The sequence below is a fragment of the Chiloscyllium plagiosum genome, chromosome 7, assembly GCF_004010195.1.
Source record: "Chiloscyllium plagiosum isolate BGI_BamShark_2017 chromosome 7, ASM401019v2, whole genome shotgun sequence".
NCBI lineage: Eukaryota > Metazoa > Chordata > Chondrichthyes > Orectolobiformes > Hemiscylliidae > Chiloscyllium > Chiloscyllium plagiosum.
In genome coordinates this window covers 40,439,675-40,466,774 of record NC_057716.1, presented here as the reverse complement: position 1 = coordinate 40,466,774, position 27,100 = coordinate 40,439,675, and the positions used below count along the sequence as shown (strand labels likewise).

The 27,100-nt window shown below is 40.9% G+C and overlaps 1 protein-coding gene across 4 annotated transcripts in view; it reads left to right on the top strand.

Moving 5' to 3' along the window:
• itprid2 (ITPR interacting domain containing 2) overlaps window positions 1–27,100 on the top strand; it is a 154,167-nt gene that overhangs the window by 65,720 nt on the left and 61,347 nt on the right. For 2 of the 4 annotated variants that reach the window (XM_043693469.1, XM_043693470.1), the window contains exons 2-3: window positions 12,272–12,499; window positions 22,791–22,839. In XM_043693469.1, coding sequence (XP_043549404.1) covers window positions 12,310–12,499; window positions 22,791–22,839 — 239 coding nt within the window. In that variant the 5' untranslated portion in view covers window positions 12,272–12,309. Of the gene's footprint in view, window positions 1–1,659; window positions 1,680–6,999; window positions 7,126–7,238; window positions 7,322–12,271; window positions 12,500–22,790; window positions 22,840–27,100 lie in introns of those variants that run through there. The other 2 variants (XM_043693468.1, XM_043693471.1) reach the window with 2 other exon arrangements.

The window sequence follows — 27,100 nt, the reverse complement described above, 5'->3', positions numbered from 1 at the left end:
TGATGGATTTTTAGACTTCATTCTTTGTATACTTCACTTTGAATTCGAGCTGTCTATTCATTCATATTTAGTATAGTGTGCTTCCGTATGATCCATGAATGTTTAGGAGAGGGAAAGACAGAGCCCTTTTTTTTTAAAAAAAAGGACTGCAGATCTTGTAAATTGAAACAAACACCAGAATGCAGGAGAAACTCATCTGATCTGGCAGCATCTGTGGAGAAAGAAACCAAGTTAACATTTTGAGTCTGAACTCATTTTATTTTCCTCACTTTCCGTCCACAGACAGAGTGGTTTATTTTCAACCCCCCCCTTTTTAGTTTTTGGCTAAAATAAGCTACTTTTCACAAACTGACGTTTAAACAAAGTATTATTTATTTTCACATGAGTGTCTGATATTGAACTGAAAACAAGGAGACATATCAAAACTCATCATGTTTGCAAAAGTGCAAATAATCACCGTACCCAAGTACTCTGCTTCCATTCATCACGCCTGGACCCACATGCAGTTTCATGTTGGTATTCTCTCTGGCAAGTTGATAGTTGTAACTGCCTATCTGCTTCTCAGCTCCACACCCACTTTCCCCTCACATTCTTCCTTAGCATTGCTCCAGGGCTGCTTCTAAAATCATACTGTGACTACTGTTGTATGAAAAAGTGGTTAATATATCAGCATGTTGTGGGTGGAAATTCCTGAATTCACAAGAATTTGTGCCTACAGTGGGCAGCTGTTTTCAATCGCTTTGCTTTCCAGTAGCAGTGACAACAGGACTCTGGAGCCTTGGAGCAGTGCTCGATGTGGGAGACTGTCTACTGAGTTATGTTTGTAGACACATGTGCCAATTTTTCTGGTGGTCAAATGTGAACAAGTGACACTTATGTAAAACACACAGGTCTTCTCATTGATGTCACACATTTCCATATAATAAATGGACTTAGGCTTTTGTCTCATTTGCATTGTGAGTCATGGGCCAATACTTCTGTAGTTGGATCGTTGCTTCTTTAGTTGTTAAAACACATTCTTGAAAAGCAATTCTCATTAAGTTTGAAATGTGAAAAATAACAAAAAATGTTAATTGGGTTCTTTCAGTAATTTACTAGAGTCAGTTCAATCAATGATAGTATTCATATCCAGCCTATAAATAAGGATAACCAAAATATCCCAGTGGGCCAAAATAGAGAGGATAAAGCAATCCTTTCTGTTCTGACAATAAGCTATCATTGTAAAGTTCATAAAATAAGAAAAAGCATTTCAATCTCCCATTACCCGAGGGTAAGTAATAATTGATTCAATAATTGATAATTTTCACTTTCTGAAAGTTGTATGAAACTCTGGAATAGCTGAAAAGGCCAACTCCCATGAATCTGTTGCCACAGAAATGACTCCATGCACCTTGCACATAAACTCTTCAAAGTAGTTATGCCTGTTACTTATTAAATAAGTGAAACACCCATTTTGTTCATGGCAAGATTTCACGAACGGCATTGTGAGAAACAACCAGTAGATGTGTGCTCTGATTATTTGAGAAAAGAACAGTTCAAATAGTAACATGGGTTTTTTTTTAAGCATTCATCTGAACCACAGCAAGACAGAAGGAACCTCAGTTTAACATCTCGCCCGCAGGATGTTGTGCCAAATAGCACAACACTCTGTGCTACATGTGATGGCAGGTTGTATTTCGGTATGTATGGATTCCTTCAAGTCTAAAGTGCCCTAGTTTGATCAGGATATCTACCTTTTTTTGGTGTAGCTAGTAGATTGATAATGAGTAAACAGTTAGAAGTTTTTATTGCATTATTGTAACTATTTCCTGGTTATGGGTATGACCTACATTGCTACTGTTAGGACACTCGGGTCTGTTGCTGACTGTTCCTTTTGTTAATCTGAAAGAGTATCGGAGATAACTAGGTGCTTGGTTGCACTCAAAGAAATTTTAACTCTTTGAGATCCATGTACACATTTCCCTCCAACCAGTGTTTGTTTTTCTCAACTAGAGTATTAGAGTGCCTACAGTGTGGAAACAGGCCACGTAGCCCATTGAGTCTGCACTGCCCCTCCACGCAGCATCCTTTCCAGACCCATCCCTGTTATGCTATCATTGTAACGTTGTATTTACAATGGCTAATCCACCTAGTCTGCACATCCCTTGACGCTATAGGCAAATTAGCATGGCCAATTCACATTACCTGCACATCTTTGGACTGTCAGAGGAAACTGGAGCATCCAGCGGAAACCCAAGTATGTACAAACTCCACAGAGACACTTGCCCGAGCGTTGAATTGAACCTGGGTCCCTGGTGCTGTGAAGCAGTAGTGCTAACCACCGAGTCTAATTACTATTGCCCCATTTTCCTAAGGGTTTAACTTTATAAATTCAGATGATCTGAACATAACATGTTTGGCAATAATAGTGTATTCTTTGGATATGCTTGAACTTGACACTTCCTAACACCTCAACAATTAGTTGCTGACTTAACATTGCAGTAGATAACTGTTCATTGGGCTGTGTGACAATCTGATGGAATACAGTTGTGGAGTATCCATCGCCCATCACCATATATCCTTTCTAGTGGAGTTGATGGTTCAGTTGTGATCTCTTTGCTTCCATGTTAACACAAATTTTATTGCTACATGGAATTCAAACTCTCTTCAGTTTTAATAGTGTTGGAAAACATTTCAATCTGTTGACCTGTGTCTAGATTAAGTATGTACTATCTACTGACCAGTGAAAGCGAGTAACAACCCTGAGAATCAAACTGCTGTTTGAATAATCCAGCTATTGTCCTAAAAGCATATTACTAATAGAATACTGTAGCTAGATAAACTATTCTTTGTGTATGTGTGTGTGTATGCGATATTACCTGTCTGTCGTCTGGTTGATAAGAACCTGATGTGGAGGTCTCAACTTCAGCCTGTCTTCTGCTCCTGGTCGTTTTCCTTGTGGGTTCTTCTGACTTGAACAGCTGTAGACCTTCTTTTATTTTCCTTTCGTTTCAGCTACTGGAATTGGACTTATCTGTTGTATTATAGGGATAGGGAGAACAGCAGTACTCAGGTGAAGGTGTCAAATTGGAGTGGTGAACTACAACAATAATAGGCAGGAACTGGAGAATTTTGATTGCAGGCAGCTGTTTGTGGGGATATCCACATCGGACATGTGGGAGTACTTCAAGCAGCAGTTGATGAGAGTTCAGGAGTGGCATGTTCCTGTGAGAATGAAGAATATGTACACAAGTTATGGGAACCTTGGATGATCAGGGATGTTATGAACTTGGTCAAAAAGAAAAAGGAAGTATATATAAGGCATAGGAGGATGGAACAGATGAAGGCCTTGAAGTATACAAGGAAAGTAGGAAAGAGTTTAAACGTGGAATTAGAAGGGCAAAAGGGGGTCATGAAGAATAGTCAGCAAACAGAATTAAGCAGAATTCCAAGGCTTTTTAGGCATATATAAAAAGCAAGAGGGTAGCCAGGAAAGGAGCTGGCCTACTTGAGGACAAAGGAGGGAATCTATGTGTGGAACCAGAAGAGGTGGATGAGGTCCTAAATGAATAACTTGTGTTAGTATTCACCAAAGAGAAGGAATTGGTAGAGAATGATCTCAGAAATTTGACACTCCATTTCCTAAGCCAAGTTGTTATTAAAAAGGAAGAGGTCTTGAGCTTCTTAAAAAGTGTTGAAGTAGATAAGTCCCTGGCTCCTGATGGGATCTATCCCAGAATATTGAAGGAGGCAAGAGAACAATTTGCTGGTGCATTGACTGACATCTTGTATCCTCTTTGGCCACAGGTGAGGTCCCAGAGGACTGGAAAAAGCCTATATTATTCCATTGTTTAAGAAGGATAGCAGGGATGATCCAGGAAATTACTGGCCTGTGAGCCTCAAGTCAGTAATACAGATATTATTGGAAAAGATTCTCAGGGACAGGATCTAAACACATTTAGAAGCAAATGGATTTATTAGTGATAGACAGCATGGTTTTGTGTGGGGGAGGTCGTGCTTCACGAACTTGACTGAGTTTTTTGAGGTGGTAATGAAGGTGAGGGAAAAGTAGTTTGATGTTTACATAGACTTCGGTAAAGCCTTTGACAAGGTCCTTCATGCAGACTGGTACAAAAGGTGAAGTTACATGTTTTCAGGGGTGAGCTGGCAATATGGATACAGAACTAGCATAGCCATAGGAGACAGAGGGATGTGGTGGAAAGATGCTTTTTGGAATGGAGGGTTGTGACTAGTGGTGTTCTACAGGGATCAGTGCTGGGACCTGTGCTATTCATGGTCTGGCTAAATGATTTGAAGGAAAACTTAGCTGGTCCAATTAATAAGTTTGTATGGTACAAAGATTGGTAGAGTTGCAGATAGTGAGGAGGATTGTCAGAGCATACAGTAGGATGTAGATCAGTTGGAGTCATGGACCAAAAAATGGCAGGTAGAGTTCAATCTCAAGCAATGTGAAGTGACACATTTTGCAAGGTCAAGTACAAGTGGAAATAATACAGTGAATGGCAGAACCCGTAGAAATATTGATATGCAGAGGGATCTGGGTGTGCAGATCACTGAAGGTGGCAGCTCAGGTAGATAAGGTAGTAAAAAAAGACCTATGGGATGCTTACTTCAATGGAAGGGGCATTGAGTATGAGGGTGGACAAGTTATGCTGAAACTTTATGGAAGTATGGTGGAGTAGCCCAGGAAAATTCGATGCCAGCTTTTCCTTGACCTTTTGTTGTTTAACCTCTTCCACCTCTTGAATGGGTTTGAGGCCAAAATATATGCCTTACCGGGAGAGAGAACTCTTGTTTGTGAAGTACATAAGGTATTTGATATTGGAGAGTTGCTTACAACATACCTTTAACGTTTAAGTATGAAGGCCCTGGACTGTGTTGCCAAACAGCTGCTCAGTGTAAGCAGTATGTTGTTAACTACAGCGCTCTCCCTGGCAATACTGTAACACTTGCTCCTGTAGCTAACTTGAAATTTATGTGATACCTATTGATGTGAATGTTTCCATAATGAGATATTTGGTCTAGGTGTCTGATTTCTCCAAGGAATGTTTGAGATTTATCTTCTACTGGAGATGGTTCTCTCTCAATTATCTGTTTGTGTGATATGTTCTTTAGTCTTTCCATTTTTCTGTGGTTATAAGACTTAGGAGTGGAAGTAAGGCCATTCGGCCCATCGAGTCCACTCTGTTATGTCGTGTTTTGGTGCATTTACATGAAGTGCCCTTGTTTCTTATAATAAAAGCAGAGTATACTTGCTGACCCATCAGTACTCTCCACTTGCGCTGTATAAATATTTGTTTTCCTCTTGAATTTATATTCTTGGGAAATGTCCAGACGAATGCAAGACAAAAAGCTTGACAAAATGCACCTGTTGTGAACAATACTGAAGTTCTGTACTAACAAATGACTATTTACAATACAATTATTTTGTTTTAAAAGCTGGGCATTGCTTGTACCTGTGAGGCTGCTTTGCTGCAGACCATTGACAGGGACAGAGTGTGTCTGGTGTCTGTCCTACCCACCTTGTTAAGGACAAAAAATCTGCAGATGCTGGAATCCAAAGTAGACGGGCAGGAGGCTAGAAGAACATAGCAAGCCAGGCAGCATCAGGAGGTGCAGAAGTCAACATTTCAGGTGTAACCCTTCTTCAGGACTGGGGGTGGGTGTGGGGGGAGCTGCAGATAAAGAAGGAGGCGAAGGCAGGGTGGTGAAGTGGGGACAGGTGAAGACAAGTATGACCTGGTTGATCAATGGAAGGAATGAATCCGGTTGGTGGAGGGAGATGTGGAAAGGAGGGGGGAGGGGCTGGGAAGGAAGTTGGTGGATGGGGAAGGAGGTTATTTGAAATTGGAGATCTCAATGTTGAGTCCTCAGGGCTGTAGGGTGCCCAGGTGGAAGATAAGGTGTTGTTCCTTCAATAGGAGCTGTGGTTTGTTTTGACAATGGAGGAGACCAAGGATGGTCATGTTGGAAAGGGAGTGTTTGGGGGAATTAAAATGGGTGGTGACTGGGAGGTCTGGTTGGCCTGTGTGGACCTGGCTGAGATGCTCGGTGCTCCCTATGTTTACGTTCAGTCTCCCAGATGTAGAGAAGACCACATTGGGAGCACCTGATGCAGTAAACTAGGTTGGAAGAGAGACAGGTAAATCTCTGTCTGCATGCTGCTGGTACACCAACCCTTTCATGCTCATCCAAACAGTTCTTCCCGATGAGACAGAGGTGTCCCCACTTCATCCTGCCCCTGCCTCCCTCTTTATCTGCAGCTCCCCCCACCCCCCCCAGTCCTGTAGAAGAGTTACACCCAAAATGTCAACCTCTGCACTACCCACCTTGTTAGTCTTTTATGCTTTGTATAAAGAATCAAAGAGTTATAGTGATGGACAGCACAGAAACACCCTTCAGTCCAACTCTTCCATGCTGACCAGATACCCCAACCCAATCTAGTCTGTGACAAAATGAATAGATTTTGTCGACCTTCTGTGCCAGGTATTATCTTCTCCTTAGGGTTGATCTGTTTTGCTTCCAGCTTCCTTTGCTTCGCTCACCTTCTGATTGTCAAATCCATTAGAGAAAGCCAAAGGCTCACCAGAATTGCCTACGCAATCCAATCCCTTATGAATCTGGCATTACATCACCATAATGACATTTCTCCGTTTGTCTGTAAAGGGAATAAATGAAATTATTCATGCATTAATCTGGATATTTCATCGTTTTGTTGAGTCTTGCCCTTTCGAGATTTTTATAGTTCTGGCCTTGAAATAATCGCCAAAGGTTTTCAATACCTCTTCAATGTCATATAGACTAAGCATAAAAGACTAGCAAGGTGGGTAGGACAGATACCAGATATTGCTCTCCTTGCCAACGGTCTAGAGCAAAGCAGCTTCACAAGTGCAACCAATGTTTCATCTACCCTTTGAGTAATAAAATCATCTGCTACTCTCTCAGATGTGTATAGAAGAATATTTGTATGTTTAATTTCTTTCTTCATTCACTGTTTAGAAGCTACTCAGTACTTCAAGAATCATCATCTTCAGATTGTCCAATTTTGTGTTCTATTTGGCTCATCTGAAACGAAATCTTCCTGGGAAAGCTATTTCTGATGTCATTACTTCCTAATGCGCTTAGGTATTTTTTTCATTTTAAAGACTTTTATTCTGCAGTAATAGCAGTTCTCCCATGCTTAGCTGCTGTACTGTAGAGTTTCTTGTCCAACTTAGACATCTTTCTATGCTTTTCAGGTGTGACAGAGGTTTTCCTGCATTTTAGAGCCTCACCATGACTACAGTTGAGTTATCGACCCCTGAAAATATTTCTGTGTAAGGTCAGAATTGCATACTACGTTGCATTGCTCAATGCTTGCTTGTTTTGAGTTAGTTTGGTTAGTTACTTCCCCAGCTCTTTGCTCCCAGAGTGTAGCAGTTTTTGCTCGTGGCTTTGAAATGTTTTCCAGCCGTGTCTCATGGTATCCACTCATGATACCCAAGTTACTGAGCATTTGAGGTTTTCCGTTTGGTACAAGAAGTTTTAGTTTTGACTCATACAATTCTTCATGTATGGTTGCCTCATTGACTCAGCTGTGACTCAGGACTGTTCCACAGAGCATTGTGTCGTGATGTAGACTGTACGCCTGCTGCAGAGTTCTTTCTGTTCTTGTATGCCTTCTTTTTGGTCTGAACTGCTTTCCGTGGCATCTCCTAAATCATTCTTCTGTGTTGAATGTTGTGCAATTCTCTGTCATCAGCAATTAGTATCTGTTGACTTTGTCTTTTGAGTCATAAACATGTTTTCTTTTCTGTCTGGGGATTTTATAGAAAGTGCAAATTCTAATTTCACTTAGTTGGCAGAAAGAGTATGCTGTGATCGACAGCTTTGTTGTGGCAGGGGCCAATCATTTTACCATATGTTTTGTACATGGGTTCCTTTAATGCTGATGTGGCCTAGACTGGCTATCCAACTTTTCAGGTTTAACTGGAAGTATCTGGTTGAATAAACAATTGGATGTTTATTGCCTCACTACAGTTAATTCCAGATTGCGCGAACGTGACATACATTACTATGGAGTTTGTTAGGACCACCATAGCCCTAGGTCTGTCTCCTACAGGTTTCTTCTTTACTCTGACTCAGTCCAAAGACACCCTCACAGTAATTGGCGCTTCCAGCATGCAATCATTTATTAACCTTGTTAGACCCCTGTGCAATTATATTATCTGTTCAAGATCTGGAATAGAACAGAATATGAGATCTTTATCTGCAGTCAAATTTATCCAACCTGAAACTTGTTTACTGCTGAGTATTGTTATTCAAACTTACCAAAATAGGTAGCAGCCACTCTCTAGTTCATTTCTCAGGACACTGCCTTGACCAATCAGGATCTGGAGGTGTTGGACTGGGGTGTACAAAATTAAAAATCACACAACACCAAGTTATGTCCAACAGGTTTAATTGGAAGCACTAGCTTTCAGAGCGCTGTTCCTTCACCAGGTGGTTGTGGAGTACACAATTGTAAGACACAGAATTAAGAGCAAAAGTTTAGTTTGATGTAACTGAAATTATACTTTGAAAAATACCTTGATTGTTAGGTCTCTTATCTGTTAGAATGACCATGTTAGTTTCACTTTTTTCATATGTAAATCACAAAACTGTTTTAAAAGTTACATTCTCAGGTTAACTTTAACAATTGGTGTCAGCCCAGATAATGTGTTGAAGGTGTTAGCCCCCTGTATGCTGTTATCTATGCCATAAAGTTTAGATTGTTAACTCATTTTTTATCTAAGAATCAGAGTCTTACATGGATTCATGCAGTTTTTGAGCAAAGTACCATGTAACTCTGCAAGCACAAATTCACCCCACAAACGTATATGCGTGCGTGTGTGCATGTGTCTGTTTAAAGGGATGTAAGTGTGTGTGTGTGTGTGTATATAGAGCAATGGTGGTCACCTGTAATGTGACATGAACCCAAGGTCTGGGTTGCGATCCTTCCTATGGGTACAGAACATAGCTATTAGCCTCTGCTCAGCCACTTTTCGCTGCTGCCAATCCCGAAGTCCGCCTTGGAGGATGGTCACCCGAAGGTCCGAGGTCGAATTCCTGGGCTGCTAAAGTGCTCTCCAACTGTGAGGGAACACTCCTGCCTGTTGATTGTTGTGCGGTGCCCATTCATTTGCGGTAACTTCTATTCGGTTTCACCAATGTACCATGTCTCGGCATCTTTGCCTGCAGTGTATGAGATAGAAACGTTGGCTGAGTCGCATGAATACCTGCCACGTACATGGTTGGAGGTGTTCCCACACGTAATGGTGGTATCCATGTCCACACTCTGACATGTGACCATCCTCCAAGGCAGACTTCAGGACAGGCAGCAGCAAAAACTGGCTGAGCAGAGGCTGATAGCTATGTTTGGTACCCATAGGGAGGGCCTCAACCGGGACCTTGGGTTTATGTCACACACAGACACTCACAACACCCCACCCCATTCACAGACACACACACGCGCACACACATGTTTGTGGGGTGAATTTGTACTTGCAGAGTTACATTGTACTTTGCTCAAAAACTGCATGAATCCATGTAAGACTCTGTAAAGTCACTTTTTAGATTAGAATCAGTCTAAACATTATGGCACAGATAGGAAACACAAGGGGCTAACACCTTCAACATATTATCTGGGCTGACACCAATTGTTAAAGTTAACCTGAGAATGTAACATTTAAAACAGTTTTGTGATTTACATATGAAAGAAGTGAAACTAACATGGCCATTCTAACAGTTGAGAGACTTAGCAAACAATCAAGGTATTTTTCAAAGTATAATTTCAGTTATATCACACTGTCAGCTTTTTCTCTAAATTCTGTGTCTTATAATTGTGTACTCCACAACCCTCTGTTGAAGGAGCACCACTCTGAAAGCTAGTGCTTCCAATTAAGCCTGTTGGACTATAACCTGGTGTTGTGTGATTTTTAACTTTGACCAATCAGAGTCAACATGCCTATGATTAAAATTTAAAGAAAGCCTGACCGATAACTTTCAATCATCAATAACTGATACATTCCACATGACAGCACCTCCACCAATCAGAGTCCACTTGCCAACAAATCATCACTCTCCTCTTTTATGGTATAAATGTTGTTTTTCCCAAACATTGGTATTCTTGTGAATTGTCATGATGCTTATGACGTGAAAGTTTAAAAATCACACAACACCAGGTTATAGTTCAGTAGGTTTATTTGGAAGTACAAGCTTTCAGAGCACTGCTCCTTCTTCAGGTAACTAGTGGGGCAGGATCAGAAGACGCAGACTTTATAGTAAGATATCAAAGCGTCATATAACTGATGCAATTGAATAAACCTAGGTTGCTGTTAAGTCTTTAGTGACTTAGAATGAGGCTACAGGTTTTGACTTGTTAACATGTAAATCTCAGAACTACTTTCAAGTCATATTCCCGCGATAACTTAAGGTTTTATTTAAAAAATAAAGGTGACATCTCAGCTCCAACAATTCATTTGTGAGGTTAGGTTAGAGATGAGTTATGATGTGAGGTTAGAATCTGTCTGTATTGCAACATTACGTCAGATTTTATTCTGTTTTCTAAGTGGGATTGATAAAATGTCTCATGGACTGACTACCTCGAGATTGTGAACTAATAGAATGTACCTACAAGTCCAAATCTGAAAAGGCACATTTACATTTACGTCTATGGGGTGAGTGTGTGTGAGAGAGAGGGAGAGTGAGAGTGTGTGTATGCTTGATAGTGTGTGCGCGAGTGTGACAGAGTATATGCCTTTGAGAAGGTGTGTATGTGAATGAGAGAGGGTCTGTGTGAATGTGATCATATGTGCTGTGTGTGTGTGAGCGAGAGTAATGTGTGGTGGGATCATCTGTAGTGTGACGTGAACCCAAAGTCCCGGTTAAGGCCATCCTCAGGCGACTGACTGTGTGGAGTTTGCACATTCTCCCCGTGTCTGTGTGGGTTTTCTCCCACAGTCCAAAAATGTGCAGGTTAGGTGAATTGGCCATGCTAAATTGCCCATAATGTTATGAGCAGGGGTAAATGTAGGGGAATGAGTCTGGGTAGGTTGCGCTTCGGCGGGTCGTTGTGGACTTGTTGGGCCGAAGGGCCTGTTTCCACACTGTAAGTAATCTAAGTACTGAATTTGGCTATCAGCCTCTGCTCAGCCACTCTGCATTGTTGCATATCCTGAAGTCCACCTTGGAAAATGGTCACCTGAAGATCCGAGGCCGAATGTCCTTGACCGCTGAAGTGTTCCGTCCCCCCAGACTGACTCTCTCACTCTTACACACTCTCTCTCACACACACACTCGCGCACGCGCACTCGCACTCGCACTCGCACACATACACACACTTACAAAGACTCTGTCACACTTGCATATGCACTCTGTCAAGCAAACCATCTCTCCCCCCCTCCCCCCACATCTCTCTCTTTCTCTCTGTCTCTGTCTGTCTGTCTCTCTCTCTGTGTCTCTTCTTCCCCTCTCCCACCCCCCGACATACACACATAAGTTTATGGGGTGAATTTGCATTTGCAGATGCATTCTATTTTGTTCAAAAAGTGCACAATCTATAGGCAGTCAGTGCATGTGACATTTTATAAATTCCTACTTTGGAAATAGAACCAATCTGACCCAAGGTTGGGATACAGACGGACTCTGACCTCACACTTTTAATGCATTGTCTGAGCTGAGATGTCACCTTTGTTTTTATGAAACATTAAGTTATCTCGAATGTGCCTTGAAATAAGTTATGCGATTTACATATTAATGAGTTGAAACCTACAACTCATTCTAAATGATTAAAGACTTAACAGCAATCTAGGTTTATTCAATACATTGCATCATTTGTATGACGTTTTGGTGTTTTACTTTAAATTTTGTGTCCTATGATCCTACCCCATTGATTACTTGACAACAGCACTCCGAAATCTTGTAAACCCAAATAAACCTGTTGGATGATAACCTGGTGTTGTGTGATTTTTAACTTTGTCCACCAAGTCTAACACCGGCAACTTCATGTTATGATGTGAAAAGCTTTCAGAAAATGTATTTCTTTTTGGCAATAGTACGAGTTTTGTAACAAAAAACAACTATTTGTCCGTAAGCTGGTGAGTTGGCATGTTATATGGAATCGCAGCAGTGGGACATTTGTGCTACTGGCAAGCCTTCACTTATCACTTAGCTTAGATAACTGGAAAGGTTGAAACTCTGTTTTTCTGATGATCTGGCATATTAATTGTTATCCTTTGTCCTGGACTTGCAGGTTGACTTCTTCATTGAATTAAAAGTGTAATTGTAACTATGGATGAGGCAGTTTTATCTGGCCGTGCACATAGCTGGAGAAATGCAAAGGATAAAAGGAAAGCTTGGGCAAGAAGCAGAGACTCTTGGCAAGTCTCTGAAACAGAAAATGGGTGTGTTGCAGAGTCTACTGTGCTATCAGAAGAAAACAGATCCGCAAATCTAGCACTGTCTGGGCCATCAACTGAAGGTAAGAATTTCTGTTCCAAAGGGTACATAAGATTTATGTAGTCGGTCATGAACGAATAATGGTTCATGATTAAACAGGTTGTTTTTTTTATGTAGACTGAGCATAAACTTTTTTAAAAATCCTACAACTATTTATCTGGAATTACCTGCATTTGTTGTATGTGTGCACAGATCTCTTTGACAAAGGTATTTAGTCCCATTCCAACATGGAGCATCTTTAACCTCCCTTTGAAATAGCCCAGAAAACCATCAAATTCTACCAACTTGGGGCAACTAGGGATTATGCATATATTCTTAGAATAGATTATTAGAAATATTCCATAATTAGCTTTTTGATTAGCTAGTCATCTAGGTACAGTTTCTTTGATACAATTCAATGCGAGTTAGACCCTTGTCCCTGGTTGTGATAAAACAGCTGCTTACTGTTTGATCTAGTTCATCTTTCAGGGTGAGGATGACCATCTTCTTCATTTGCAGTGTCTGCTGGTATACCAATGGGTGCACCAGTGACTGTGAAGGCCAATGGGCTTTGGAATGTTCTACTGTATGCTGGACAGGACACTTTGGAGACTGATATCTGGACACTGGCTGAGAATTTCCTCTCCTTGTGTTTTTTTTTTCTGTCTCTGATGTTTGCTTTGTCACAAATTTAGTTTGGGAAACTTGGTTGGCATGGATGAGTTGGATCAAAGGGTCTGTTTCCATGTAGTATGGCTCTGAGATGCTGTTTTTACTTGATTGCACCAAATGCAGATTATTCATGAGCTTATAGTGGACCACAAGGTCAATACCAAAACACCTAAGTGAAACCGTCACAATATCCTCGTATTGCTTTATATATCTGCCATAGTAGTGTATTGGAGAGTCAAGTCCTCCATACAAAATTCACAGAGGCATTCTGGTTACGTGACCAGCTAAGTCAATCATGACTGTCCGAATATAATATAGTGTTTGGTCTGCCAGATGAGGAATAAACACTGTGGGTATACTGTGGATAGGAGTTTCTGCAAACGTTCAACAATTGGAATCACTCATATTACCAGCAGGAAGGGAATAGTGCTCAAGAAGTGGCAGACTGCTTATGTGGCTCCTGTGTTTAAAAAGCACATGGAACAAATTGAGCAATTTGGAGACCAAATAATTCAGTGTCAGTGGTAGGAAAGAAATGATATCTTAATCAAATATGCAGTAGAACACGATCAAGAAACAGGAAACACGACTAATGGTCATCATTGATTCTAAAAGGAATAATCAATATTTTAGATTTTCCTTTTAAAAAGAAGTAACAGAAAGGATTCATAAGAGTGATGTGGCACACATTGTAAGTCTGGATTTCCAAAAGGCCTTTGATAAGGTGCTGATGGAAGATGCGCAACTAAGATCGGGGCATGTGAAGTCAGGGGATAAGTAGCAGATGACATCGAGTATGGATTGTGGATGGCTCCTCAAATTGGTAGCAGGATGGAAGAGAGGATCCACTAGGATTGGTACTAGGGCTGTTGGTAACAATTTACATACACAATTTACAATTAGAATCTCCTTAGAGACCAATAACTTTTAAAACAGTTACATATATCCAAGTGACCTACACAAAAAGAATATTATCAAAATAAGCATGCCACGATCCATGTTAACTATATGTTACTTAATAGGAAAATAATACACTAAACTACAAAAAATCTGTTCACCCCCCCCCCCATCCCTGCCCATTTTATTGGTATGTAGTATTGGTATGTTCGACTCACTCTTTGTATATGTGCAGCTTTAACGTAAAGTCCAATTCTTCCCAATATTAATAGGATCCTTCTCCCTGCTTTGCCAAGGTGTATATTCCAGTATTCTTTTAAAATAACCACCCTTTTCACTCAACTCTTTAAACATAATTAAGTAGGCTTGTAAAATGCACAACACTGATTTCCTTGAACATGGATTTCATCCTTACCAGCATTTAATTGGTGGTTATCGCAAAAAAAACAGCCATTTATTTGGACTGGCATTGCAGTATCTATAGTGGTCTATTTCCCCTAAGTCTGTTGGTCTCACTGGCTCTGGGAGTCTGAATCAGATAAGATCTGCTTCCTTTGAAAGTGCTAAAGCTCATATCTGCTATCGCTCCAGTTGACCATGGTCTCCTGTCCCCTTGTCAATTGAATTGAATGGGTCTATTACTGGTAGAATTCGTATATCACATCACTCGCGTCATTATGGGTGGGTTACGCTTTGGCGGGTCGGTGTGGACTTGTTGGGCTGAAGGGCCTGTTTCCACACTGTAATGTAATGTAATCTAATCTAATCCCCGTTCCAAGGCATTTTGCTTAATGTAAATTGAAGTTTAAAACACTCTCACCTTATGAAGTCTAATAGTGATAATAAACTCTGGAATCAGAAATACAGTTTCAAAATTTGTGAAAGACACCAAATTAGGTGGAATGTCATTCATACCAAAGATGATGAGATAAAATATAAGAAAATAAACTTTGGGAATGAGAGGATATATTTCACTTATCACAAAAAGAAGACTTGGGGAGGAACTAACAAAATGGGGGTCTGAGAAAAAAGAATACAACTGCAAAAAAAAATCATGAAATGTAGCAACTTGTGTAATTAAATAAAGTTATTGGGATTCTTAACATTAAAGTCAAAAAGCAAAAGTGTTATGTTAAATGCTATATAAAAAAAGACAATGGAGAAGGTATAAAAAGTATTTACTCAGGCTTTTCTCTCTCTCAAAAATGATGAGTGACCTAATGAAATACAGTATTTGATGAAGGAAATGGAAAAGTATTTCCACCTGGAGAGAGCGGTCACAACTAGACATTGTCTATATGGACTGTAGTAAGGCCTTTGACAAAGTTCTGCATGATAGACTTGTTAGTAAGGTGAGATCGCATGGGATCCAGGGCGAACTAGCCAATTGGATACAAAGTTGGCTTGACGATAGGAGACAGAGGGTGGTGATCAAGGGTCATTGTTCACACTGGGAGGATAGAAAGGAAAAAGAGAATACTTACCTTTTTAAAATTCAGCTGATGCAGTTCCCACATTTCAAAACTGACCAAACTTATAGAGTCATAGAGATTTACAGCAGAGAAACCGACCCTTTGGTCCAACTTGTCCAAGTTGACCAGATATCCTAAACTAATTTAGCTCTATTTGCCAGCATTTGGCCCATATTCTTCTCAATCCTTCATGTTCATATGTCCATCCAGATGCCTTTCAAATGTAATTGTAGTAGCCTCCACCACTTCATCTGGCAGCTCATTCCATACATGCACCACCCTTCGTGTGCTAAAGTTGCCCCATTAGGTCTCTTTTAAATCTTTCTCCTCTCACCTTAAAACTACCCCTCTAAACCTTCAAAGCTAGGAGAAAGTAGGACTGCAGATGCTGGAGAATCAGCGTCAAAACGTGTGGCGCTGGAAAAACACAGCAGGTTAGCCATCAGGAATGATGAAGGGCTTATGCCCGAAACATTGACTCTTCTGTTCCTTGGATGCTGCCTGATGCACTGTGCTTTTCCAGCACCACATTTTTTGATTTAAACCTTCAAAGGAACTTGGTTGGCTGTAAAGCACTTTGAGATATCAGATGGTCATGAAAGGCACTAATTAATTCTCTCTTACTATATCTTATAATTTTACAATGGCTGTAAAATGCTTTGAGACAATCAAAATCTTTTGAACAGTAATGTTATGAATGTAATGTTATGATTTATATATTCTAGGAATATATTTTTTCCTGGGAATTGGAATTTTAAATTGAAGATGATTGGTGGGGCAGGGGTGTGGAACGGGGCAAAATAGGATTTCAGAAACCAAATGTCTTCCTGAAAAACATTACAATTCAAATGGTTGCCTACATTTACTTAGAGTGGGAAGATAACAACCAATAGATGGTCCTCTCTTAGCTTCTAGAATCTCCACCATTCCTTCAGCTCTGTGCGTCTCTCAAAATGGCTTGTGGAATGCCTCTGATTTTGGCTTTGCCCTTAGCTACCTTGGCTCTGAGCTTTGGAATTCCCTTTTGCAATCTCTCTGCCTCTCTCCCTCTCCCTGTCTTTCATAGTGGCCTCCTCTATATTGGGGAGACAGGCCGCCTACTTGCGGAGCGATTCAGAGAGCACCTCTGGGCCACCCGGACGAACCAACCCAACCAACCTGTAGCACAGCATTTCAACTCCCCCTCCCACTCCACCGAGGATATGCAGGTCATTGGACTCATCCACTGCCAAACCACAACAACCCGACGGTCGGAGGAGGAGCGTCTTATCTTCCGACTGGGAACCCTCCAACCGCAGGGGATGAACTTGGACTTCACCAGTTTCTTCATCCCCCCTCCCCCCACCTTGTCTCAGCCGGATCCCTCCAGCCCGGCACCGCCTTCCTGACCTGCAGTCTTCTTCTTGACCTCTCCGCCTCCATCCTACTCCGACCTATCACCCTCACCTTGACCTCTTTCCACCTATCACATTTCCAACGCCCCTCCTCCAAGTCCCTCCTCCCTACCTTTTATCTTCTCCTGCTGAACACTCTCTGCTCATTCCTGAAGAAGGGCCTGTGCCCGAAACGTCGAATCTCCTGTTCCCTGGATGCTGCCTGACCTGCTGTGCTGTTCCAGCAATAAAGTTTCAACTTTGATCTCCAGCATCTGCAGACCTCACTTTCTCCTCGAAGATTTCATAGTACACAGAACAATACAGCGCAGAACAGGCCCTTTGGCCCTCTATGTTGCGCTGACCTGTGAACTAATCTAAGCCCATCGCCCTACATTATCCCATTGTCATCCATATGCTCATCCAAGGATTGTTCAAATATTCCTAATGTGGCAGAGTTAACTACTTTGGTAGGCAGGGCATTCCATGCCCATATTACTCTCTCAGTAAAGAACCTGCCTCTGACATCTGTCTTAAAATTTATCAGCCCTCAATTTGTAGCTATTTCCCCCTCGTACAAGCTGACGTCATCATCCTAGGAAAAAGACTTTCACTGTCTACCCTGTGTAATCCTCTGATCATCTTCTATGTCTCTATCAAATCCCCTCTTAGCATTCTTCTTTCTAATGCGAACAGACCTAAGTTTCTCTGCCTTTCCTCATAAGACCTTCCCTCCAGACCAGGCAAAATCCTGGTAAATCTCCTCTGCATCTTTTCAGTGTTTCCACATCCTTCTTGTAATGGGGGTGACCAAAACTGTACACAATATTCCAAATGCGACTGCACTAGTGTTTTGTATGGTTGCACCATGACATTACGGCTCTGGAACTCGATCCCTCTACCAATAAAACCTAACGCAACGTATGCCTTCTTAACAGCACTATCAACCTGGGTGGCAACTTTCAGGGATCTCTGTACATGGACTCCAAGACCCCTCTGTACATCCACACTACCAAGAATCTTTCCATTGACTCAGTACTCTGCCTTCTAGTTATTCTTCCCAAAGTGAATCACCGGTGGCACAGTGGTTAGTACTGCTGCCTCACAGCGCCAGAGACCCGGGTTCAATTCCCGACTCAGGCGACTGACTGTGTGGAGTTTGCACATTTTCCCCGTGTCTGCGTGGGTTTCCTCCGGGTGCTCCGGTTTCCTCCCACAGTCCAAAGATGTGCGGGTCAGGTGAATTGGCCATGCTAAATTGCCCATAGAGTTAGGTTAAAAGGGGCAAAAAGTAGGGGTATGGGTGGGTTGCGCTTCGGCGGGTCGGTGTGGACTTGTTGGGCCGAAGGGCCTGTTTCCACACTGTAAGTAATCTAATCTAATCTAATCTAAACCTCACATTTAGCTGCACTGAACTCCATTTGCCACCTCACCGCCCAATTCTGCAGTTTATCCCAGTCCCCCTGCAACCTGCAACGTTCTTCCACACTGTCACTACTCCACTGACTTTAGTGTCATCTGCAAATTTACTAACCAATCCACCTATGCTTGCGTCTAAGTCACTTGTAAAATTGACAAACAGCAGTGGTCCTAAACAGATTCTTGTTCCACACCACTAGTAACCAGACTCCAGCCTGAATATTTTTCATCGACCACACTCGCTGCCTTCTTACAGAAAGCCAGTTTCTAATCCAAACTGCTAAATCACCCTCAATCCCACTTTCTCCTACCATGTATAATGTTATCACACGCTTTACTGAAGTCCATGTACACCACTTCAACTGCCCTACCCTCATCCACATGCTTGGACACCTTCTCAAAAAACTCAGTGACATTTGTGAGAAATGACCTGCCCTTGACGAAAACATGTTGACTATCTGCAATTGAATTGTTGCTTGCTAAGATTATAATTTCTATGTCTTATAATCCTTTCCAAAACATTTCCTACAACAGACATAGTGGCTCACTACCTGCATCATCTCTAGTGCAGGTAGAGATTGCACAACATTTGCAATCCTCCAGTCCTGTGGTACTAAACCTGTAGACAATGACGACACAAAAGATCAAAGCCCAACGCTCCAACACCACCTCCCTAGCTTCCCAGAGAATCCTCAGATAAATCCCATCCAGCCCAGGGAACTTGTCTACTTTCATTCCTTCTAGAATTGATAACACCTCTTCCTTGAGAAAATGAGGACTGCAGATGCTGGAGATCAGAGCTGAAACTGTGTTGCTCGAAAAGTGCAGCAGGTCAGGCAGCATCCAAAGAACAGGAGAATCGACGTTTCGGGCATAAGCCCTTCTTCAGGAATGAGAGGGCTTATTCCTGAAGAAGGGCTTATGCCCGAAACGTCGATTCTCCTGTTCCTTGGATGCTGCCTGACCTGCTGCGCTTTTCCAGCAACACATTTTCAACACCTCTTCCTTACCAATCTCAATCCTTTCTAGTCTAATGTCTCGTATCTCATTCTTCTCCTCTACAATATTCTCCTTTTCCTGAGTGAAAACCGATCAGAAATATTCATTTAGCACCTCTCCATATCTTCAAAGGATCCACACACTATTTCCCACTTTTGTCTTTGACTGGCCCTATTCCTACCCTAGTCAGCTTTTTATTCCTTACATACCTGTAGAAAACATTTAGGGTTCTCCTTTATTTTACCTGCTAAAGACTGCTCATGTCCACTCTTTGCTCTTCTTGACTCTCTCTTTACAGACTAGCTAGCAAGGATTTAAATCTCCAATGTCTCATCTGAATCATCTTGTCTCATCGTCACATAAGCCTCATTCTTCCGCTTAACAAGAGGTGCAATTTCTGTAGTAAACCACGGTTCCCTTACCTTATCACTTCCTCCCTGCCTGACAGGGACTTACCTATCAAGGACACACACTATCTCTTCCTTAAATCAGCTCCACATTTTGATTGTCCCTATCCCCTGCATCTTCCTACCCCATTTTATGAACAAAGAACAAAGAAAATTTACAGCCCAGGAACAGGCCCTTTGGCCCTCCAAGCCTGAGCCAATCCAAATGTACTGTCTAAACCTGTGGGTCAATTCCTAAGCATCTGTATCCCTCTGCTCACCACCTACTCATACATTTATCCAGATGCATCTTAAATGAATCTACCGTGCCTGCCTCGACCACCTCTGCTGGCAACATGTTCCAAATGCCCACCACCCTCTGTGTGAAGTACTTGTCGTGTGTATCCTCCTTAAACTTTCCACCTCTCACCTTGAAAGTGTGACCTCTCATTATTGAATCCTTCACCCTGGTAAAAAGCTTGTCTCAATCCACCCTGTCTATACCCTTCATGATTTTATCTATGCGTCCTACATCTTGTCTAATCACATAATTACCCTTGCCCCATTGATAATTCTTGCCCTGTGGCATGTATCTATCCCTTTCCTTCGCTAAATTAAATGTAATTGAATTATGGTCACTCTCTCCAAAGTGCTCACCTACCATTAATTCAAATACTTGGCCTGGTTCATTACCAAGCACTAGATCCAGTGTGGCTTCCCCTCTTGTTGGCCCTTTGACATACTGTGACAGGAAACCCTCCTGCACACGTTGGACAAAACTGATCCAACTGACCTAATAGAGTTATAGCATTTCCAATCAATGTTGGGGAAGTTAAAGCCCCTTACAATGACCACCCTGTTCCTTTCGCTCCTATCCAGAATTGTTTTGCCGATCCTCTCCTCCATAGCCCTGGAACTCTGTGGAAGCCTATAAAAAAAACTCCCAGCAGTGAGACCTCTCCTGTTTCTAACCTCAGCCTATACCACCTCAGTAGACGTGTCCCCATCAAAAGTTCTTTCAGTCACCGTTATTCTATCCTTGACTAACAAGGCCACACCTCCCCCTCTTTTACCGTCTTCCCTGTTCTTAATGAAAGATCTAAACCCTGGAACCTGCAACATGCATTCCTGTCCCTGCTCTATCCATGTCTCTGAAATAGCCACAACATTTTAGAGGTACCTCTCCATGCTGCAAGCTCACCTCCCAACTTTCCTCCTTTTGAGGTGTTTTCTGAAGTGTTCCATTTTGACAAAGCTGTTCGTCATTTACCAAATTACTGCTGATATAAACTGATGTCTACATTTTGTTTTGTAATGCTCCTATCTAATACTTTGAGACATTTATTGTGGTAAAGTAACTGTAACAATGCATAGTGCTGTTATCACAAATAACTAATTTTTCTTAATTTGCAAATTTTTAATTTGGTGCATCTCCAGTGTCAAAAATAATTGTTGCTGTCTTATTAGCATAGTTTAATTTGTCCAACCATTTCTGTCTCCCCTATTTGGAGAAGACAGCAAAATTAAGGTGCTTTCAATGATGGCAGATCACAAAAACAGAAAATGGAGAAATAACATAATGCTCTGGCTCTATGACTTCTCTGTTTAATGCATTAGTCACTTCACTCTAGTGGCATTATACCTTTTAGATCTTCTAACATTTTGAAATCTCTTCTTTTGTGTAAGTATCTGTTATCCATGTTGAAAGTTGTGAAACTTAAGGGGCAAGAAACTCCAAATTCTGAAAGTGCTTTTGCACAAGTTTGTTTATAACACCATAAATCAAGTATCTCACAATCAAATGAGTTTGCTAAAGGTAAGTAAATACATTAAGTAAATAAATGTTTTTTTTAAGGCAGATTAGTTTAGCTGTGTGACTCATTCAGAACATGACTTTGCATTAATTTTGAACAAAACTTTCAGAAGCAGCTGAAATAGCTTAATCACTTTCATCTTGTTGTATGTCCTTTGAGGAGACTAAGAATTCTGCTTTTACAGAAACAATTGCAGCTCAATGTGGGATCATTACTAGTTTTTAAGGGCAAGTGTTTTTTTTTTACCTTTCTGTCCTCTCAGTCAGATCTCTGTGTCATTATTTTAAATTTTTTCCGACTTGCCCACAGGGGTTTGAAACTTTTGATCATGAAGTTCTGGTTTGGTTCTGCAGTTCCTTGTACTGTAAGGACTCCATCACTTCCCAGTGTGACTAGTTTCTATCCTCTTCCTACTCTACACTGTTTGCTTCACCTCCTACCAGCTCTGATGTGGAGGTTTTCTTCTGGAGTACCACTTCTGTCCTGCTTCTCTGTGAGAGAATTTGTTGCTGTTGCCGACTAACTCTTGAGTATTTATAAAGCAGTAATGTGCTTAATGTAGCAAGATCACTCTCTTCCAAGTATGTTTCCTGCTTGGTTGAATGGATGTAAATTTTCACTGTTGTTGCTTTGAGCTATATAAGCCATGATCTTGTCATTGGTCACCATGATCACCATTTGTAGTATCAACCACCAGCAGCTTATGGTTGGGAACCAAATACACTAATCCTCCTTTCGCCTGTTGTAAACAAAACTATAATCAGGTTAAACAGTCTCTGAAGAGACAAATCCTCCTTTTCTATGCTAAGCACATGGGACTATTCCATTTAGAACGGAATTAAACACGATTGAATCTGAATGAGATGGGGTACAAGATAAGTTTACTGCATGGTAACAGTACAACAAGCTACATTCATTGATTGTTAAGCATAATTACAAAAATTATTATAAGCTAGAGATGACACATTTGTCTCCGTTGGGTTATAATGCTCGACAACTAAGTTCTGCACCGATGAATGTGTGGCACCATCAGATCAGATGGAGCCAGATACAACCATTACTTTAATGCCCCTCATATTTGCTGGGATTTTGAGTATTCAGTGTACTTTAGAAACAGCAGATTTTTAGTTACTTGTGAGTACAAAGTCATTACAGATCTGTTCAAGATCTTTTAGATTTTTAGCCTGGTTTTGACTTGTACAGTGATTTATATTTGTAACCATCTTCGTTGTGGCTAATGCTTAGTTAATTAACTTAAGAGTGATAATTTATTGCTAATACTGATCTGATATATCTTGACAGAAAATGGCATATCAAATAAGAAGATTGAAATTTGGCTTCAAGATTGTGGGTAAGTTGTTTCTGTTGGAGAAGCATGCTTTTTAGAAAATATGCTAAATGTCCATAAGAATTCACTAAGTTCAATTTTATTGCACTGGAATTTTTTCATTACTGTGTCAAATAATCTAAATTTAAACATGAATGTACACCAAACAATTAATACTTTTTTTTTGGCACAAATGCATTTCTATTTTTGTGAACCGCTTTTAGATTATTGTGCAAAGACTGTTCGGCAATAAATAAATAAGTTTTCAAGTCAAGGCAGTTGGCTGGAATCAAGTATAATATGCGGTTCTACCCTGAGGAGTTTAGAATAGTTCAGAGGAACTGTAAGATCACGTGATTTGCTTCTACAATTGGTCTCTTCATAACAGAGCTACAGTTGTGTTTAGTTTCCTTTAAGCATTCGAGGCATGTTTTAGTGCAGAATTTTTCTTCAGGGAAAAGTGGGTCTAAGGTAAGTACCAAATGTTTCATACTTTAAAGAATTTACTAGTTTTTCTTCAAAACTGATGTTATTGGTGCGATTCGAAGACCCTAAAGGTTACTGAAGTCATTAATACAGAGTATCCTCAAGTGGTTGCATAGGAAACAATCCACAAAATCTGCCTGGCTTAGGTTCCTCTTGATTTGTGGAATTCTATGGAAGTGTTGTGATGGATTTGTGAATCCAGTGTATCCTGCCTATGGTGTATTGGCCTGGAAAGCTGCGGCTTAGTCAACAGTGAAGGATCTAGTTCTCATCCCCTTCCTCCATAATTTTCATGTGGAACAGCTCGAAGATGCACAGAAACACCCCTCAACAACATATTCAGTGGGATTCTCCAAGTTAGGTGATCCATGCCAAAAATTCACAAGTGGCAACTTAATAAGATTTGAAAACTAAATCCTCAGGTGTTTTATCAAAAACAGTCAGCATATTCCCCACTTGCATTCACTTTTTATGCAGCCTAATATTTATTCCAGTCTACCCGCTGTCAGGGATTTTGCTCTTCCAGAAAGCAAGGTTGAAATATCTTCCGTATGGAATTCTTCATAGTAGCTATTAATATTCTTTGTGAATTACTACAATCGACTTGCAAACTTGAACCTTTTGTCCATTTGGGACTCCTCTTCTATCTAACGAAGTAAGTCAACCTTTGTGTATAAAATGGATGTAAATTTACGACGTTATGGGCTGGAATTTTATAAAGCTTGTCACTGTAAGAACCATGCCTACTGGGCCTGGGTGATTGTGGGAGGAGCCCGACCAGTTTCCTGACAGTGATAAAATTTCCAGAGACTGATGTGGGATTGCTAACCAGTAGCACTGGGATTAATTAGGCTCATGAGAGAGCCTATTATCACTCATTATTCCTCAGCCCACTACAATTAAATGGCTCCGGGATTACCCAGAGATATCGAGAAGGCCATCTAGCAAAACCCGTGGATAGTGCCAACAATCTCCCCAGGTATAGGCACCTTGCTACTTGCAATAGGAATCGGCATTACATGGTTAGTAGCCACTGTCCTGGGTCCTCTTCCAATTTAGAAGGGTTGAGTTTAGCCATCAGCCACAACTCTCATGGGCAGCTTGCCACTGAATGGCTGCCTGGGATCACAGTCACAGCAAAGGCCCGAAGGTGGTTCTGATTCCTGTGGGCCACATTGACAAGGGTTTCTTCCCCGGTCCCTGACCAGTGACTGAGACTTGCATTGTCCAGTTAAGATCTCGACTTCGAAGTCAGTGACCATCTGATCTTCAGAAGCTTAAGATTTGATTGTCTCATATACAGAGGCTTCTGCAAATCTAAACTAAATCCTACTAAATGTTGTTAAAAACTTAAATTGAATGCCCAGAGTTTATTTTCACTTGAAAAGAATTCTTGAACGTTCTTGTCATTGTAATATCACACAGGAATCCCATAGGAACAGGAGTAGGCCATTCTGTCCCCTCTCTGCTATTTAGTGAGATCATGGCTGATATGAGGCCGAACTCCATATACCTGCCTTTTGACCATATCCCTTTGCTTCAAAAAGTTTATCTATCTTTAAGATTTAAAATTAACAACAGATCCAACATTTACTGGATGTTTGGAGATTTCCATACATCCTACCATCCTTTTATGTATAGAAATGCTTCCTAACATCTCACCTGAATGGTCTGGCCCTAATGTCCAATGTTTCAGTTAACTCATCTGTTGGTTATTATTTTCTTGGAAGTTGCATGGTGCATTATTCAAGTTGTCTTCCTCAAATTATGCATTTGTGAGGTAGGACATTTGCAGTGAGTTTAGCAGTTCCAACTTCCATTAAATTCCATCACTGGGCCTGCCCATGAAAGAGGTCCTTGACCAGCAGGTGGCATATTTGCCACCAACCAGAGGATGATACCAATGGGAGTGGTGCCTGCTGGTGACATTGCATGGCTACAGGTGAGTGCGGACATTAGCATTTCATCTACATGAAAGTTAGTTGAAATAGTACTGACTTGCTGCAAAAATTGTCAAGTAATTGAAATTTCCATGCCATTTATTATGCATATTTTCACAGTTAAAAGCCACACAACACCAGTTTATAGTCCAACAGGTTTGTTTGAAAGTACAAGCTTTTGGAGCACTGTCCCTTCGTCAGGTAGCTAGTGGGGCAGGATCATAGGACACAGAATTTATAGCAAAAGATCACAGTGTTATACAACTGATGTGATACATTGAACAAACTAGACTGATGTTCAGTCTTTAATCACTTAGAATGGGGATGCAGGTTTCGATTCATGAATATGTAAATCCCAGAGTTCTTTCAAGTCACTGTCCCGAGATAACTTAAGGTGTTATCAGTATATTTAAAAAAAGGTGACATCTCAGCTCAGACAATGCATTAAAGGTGTGAGGTTAGATTGGATCTATTGGGTCCTCGGGTCAGATTGGATCTATTTCCAAAGCAAGAATTTATAAATTATCACATGAACTGACTGCCTCCAGATTGTGTGCTTTTTGAACCAAATAGAATGTATCTGCAAATACAAATTTGCAAATACAAATTCATCCCATAGACTTATGTGTGTATATATATGTTTGTGTATGTGTGTGTGCGAATGAGAGAGTATATGGGGGAGAGGTGGACAGAGTGGGTGTGTGCGTGCATGCATATATGAGAGTGTGTGTGTTGTGGTGTGGTGGGGTCACCTGTAGTATGACATGAACCCAAGATCCCATTTGAGGCCATCCTTGCAGTTACTGAGCTTGGCTACCAGCTTCCGCTCAGCCACTGTGGGTTGTTGTGTATCCCGAAGTCTCCTGTGGAGGACAGTCACCCAAAGATCTGAGACTGAATGTCCTTGACCTCTACAGCACATTTTCATGTTTAAGATTTGCTTTATTTTGAATAAAAATTTAGTTTGGCTAAGTATTTTTACAGCAGTAATCATGTTGTACAAATTTAACTTTATGACACACTTAGAGAAAATTAGGGTACATAATTGTTGTGTGACACTGCGCACAGCACACCAGAGAACATTTCTGTGAGAACATGATCGTGGGAAGATCTGGAGAGAAGTCTCTGTAGGAGGAGCTCAGAAGAAAAACGTTACTTAATGAAACTGATAATCAAATCATTAATGGAACTTTTCTCTTGTATGATTTTGGAAATACATAGTAAAGTGATTTTTGTATATAATAAAAAATCTATGCTGTAAGAGAAAACTACTGTTTCAGGAATAGCACTAACTTGGTAGATAATGCACAGTTGCACTCTAAGTTTATTTAAGATCAAAATGAGAACAATTTTCTGTTAAAATGATAAAACTCTATGTAAAAACTTGTGTTTCACAAAACCAAAGTTTTTTTAGCAGTAGTTTATTCATTTTAGAACTATTCCATGTTCAATGTTGTTCATGTTTCAAGGCGTTTAATCAAAATTCGGGTCAGTGCATTTGTAGAAGATGAAAGAGTTATGGTAATCTGCTTTATGTCTCCGTTGAGTCATTTGGAAACACAAAGAACTGTTGGCGCTTAGCTGCTGTTTTCCATAAAACTTTTGCCAATTAGCAATCGAATCACTTGGTCTCTGTGGTAGAACTTTGCCTCTAAGTCAGAATGCCAGTTCAAGTCTCTCTCCAGACATTTGTGTACAAAACATAGGTAGACATTTTAGGACAGTATTGGGAAAGTGCTGCAATGGCAAAGGTGTTGCTTTAAGTCATTTGACATAACAGGCCCAACTGTCCTCTGAGGCAGAAATCAAGCACTCCTGGCACATCTCAATCGTGGGCAAGAAAGTTCTCCAGGTTTATT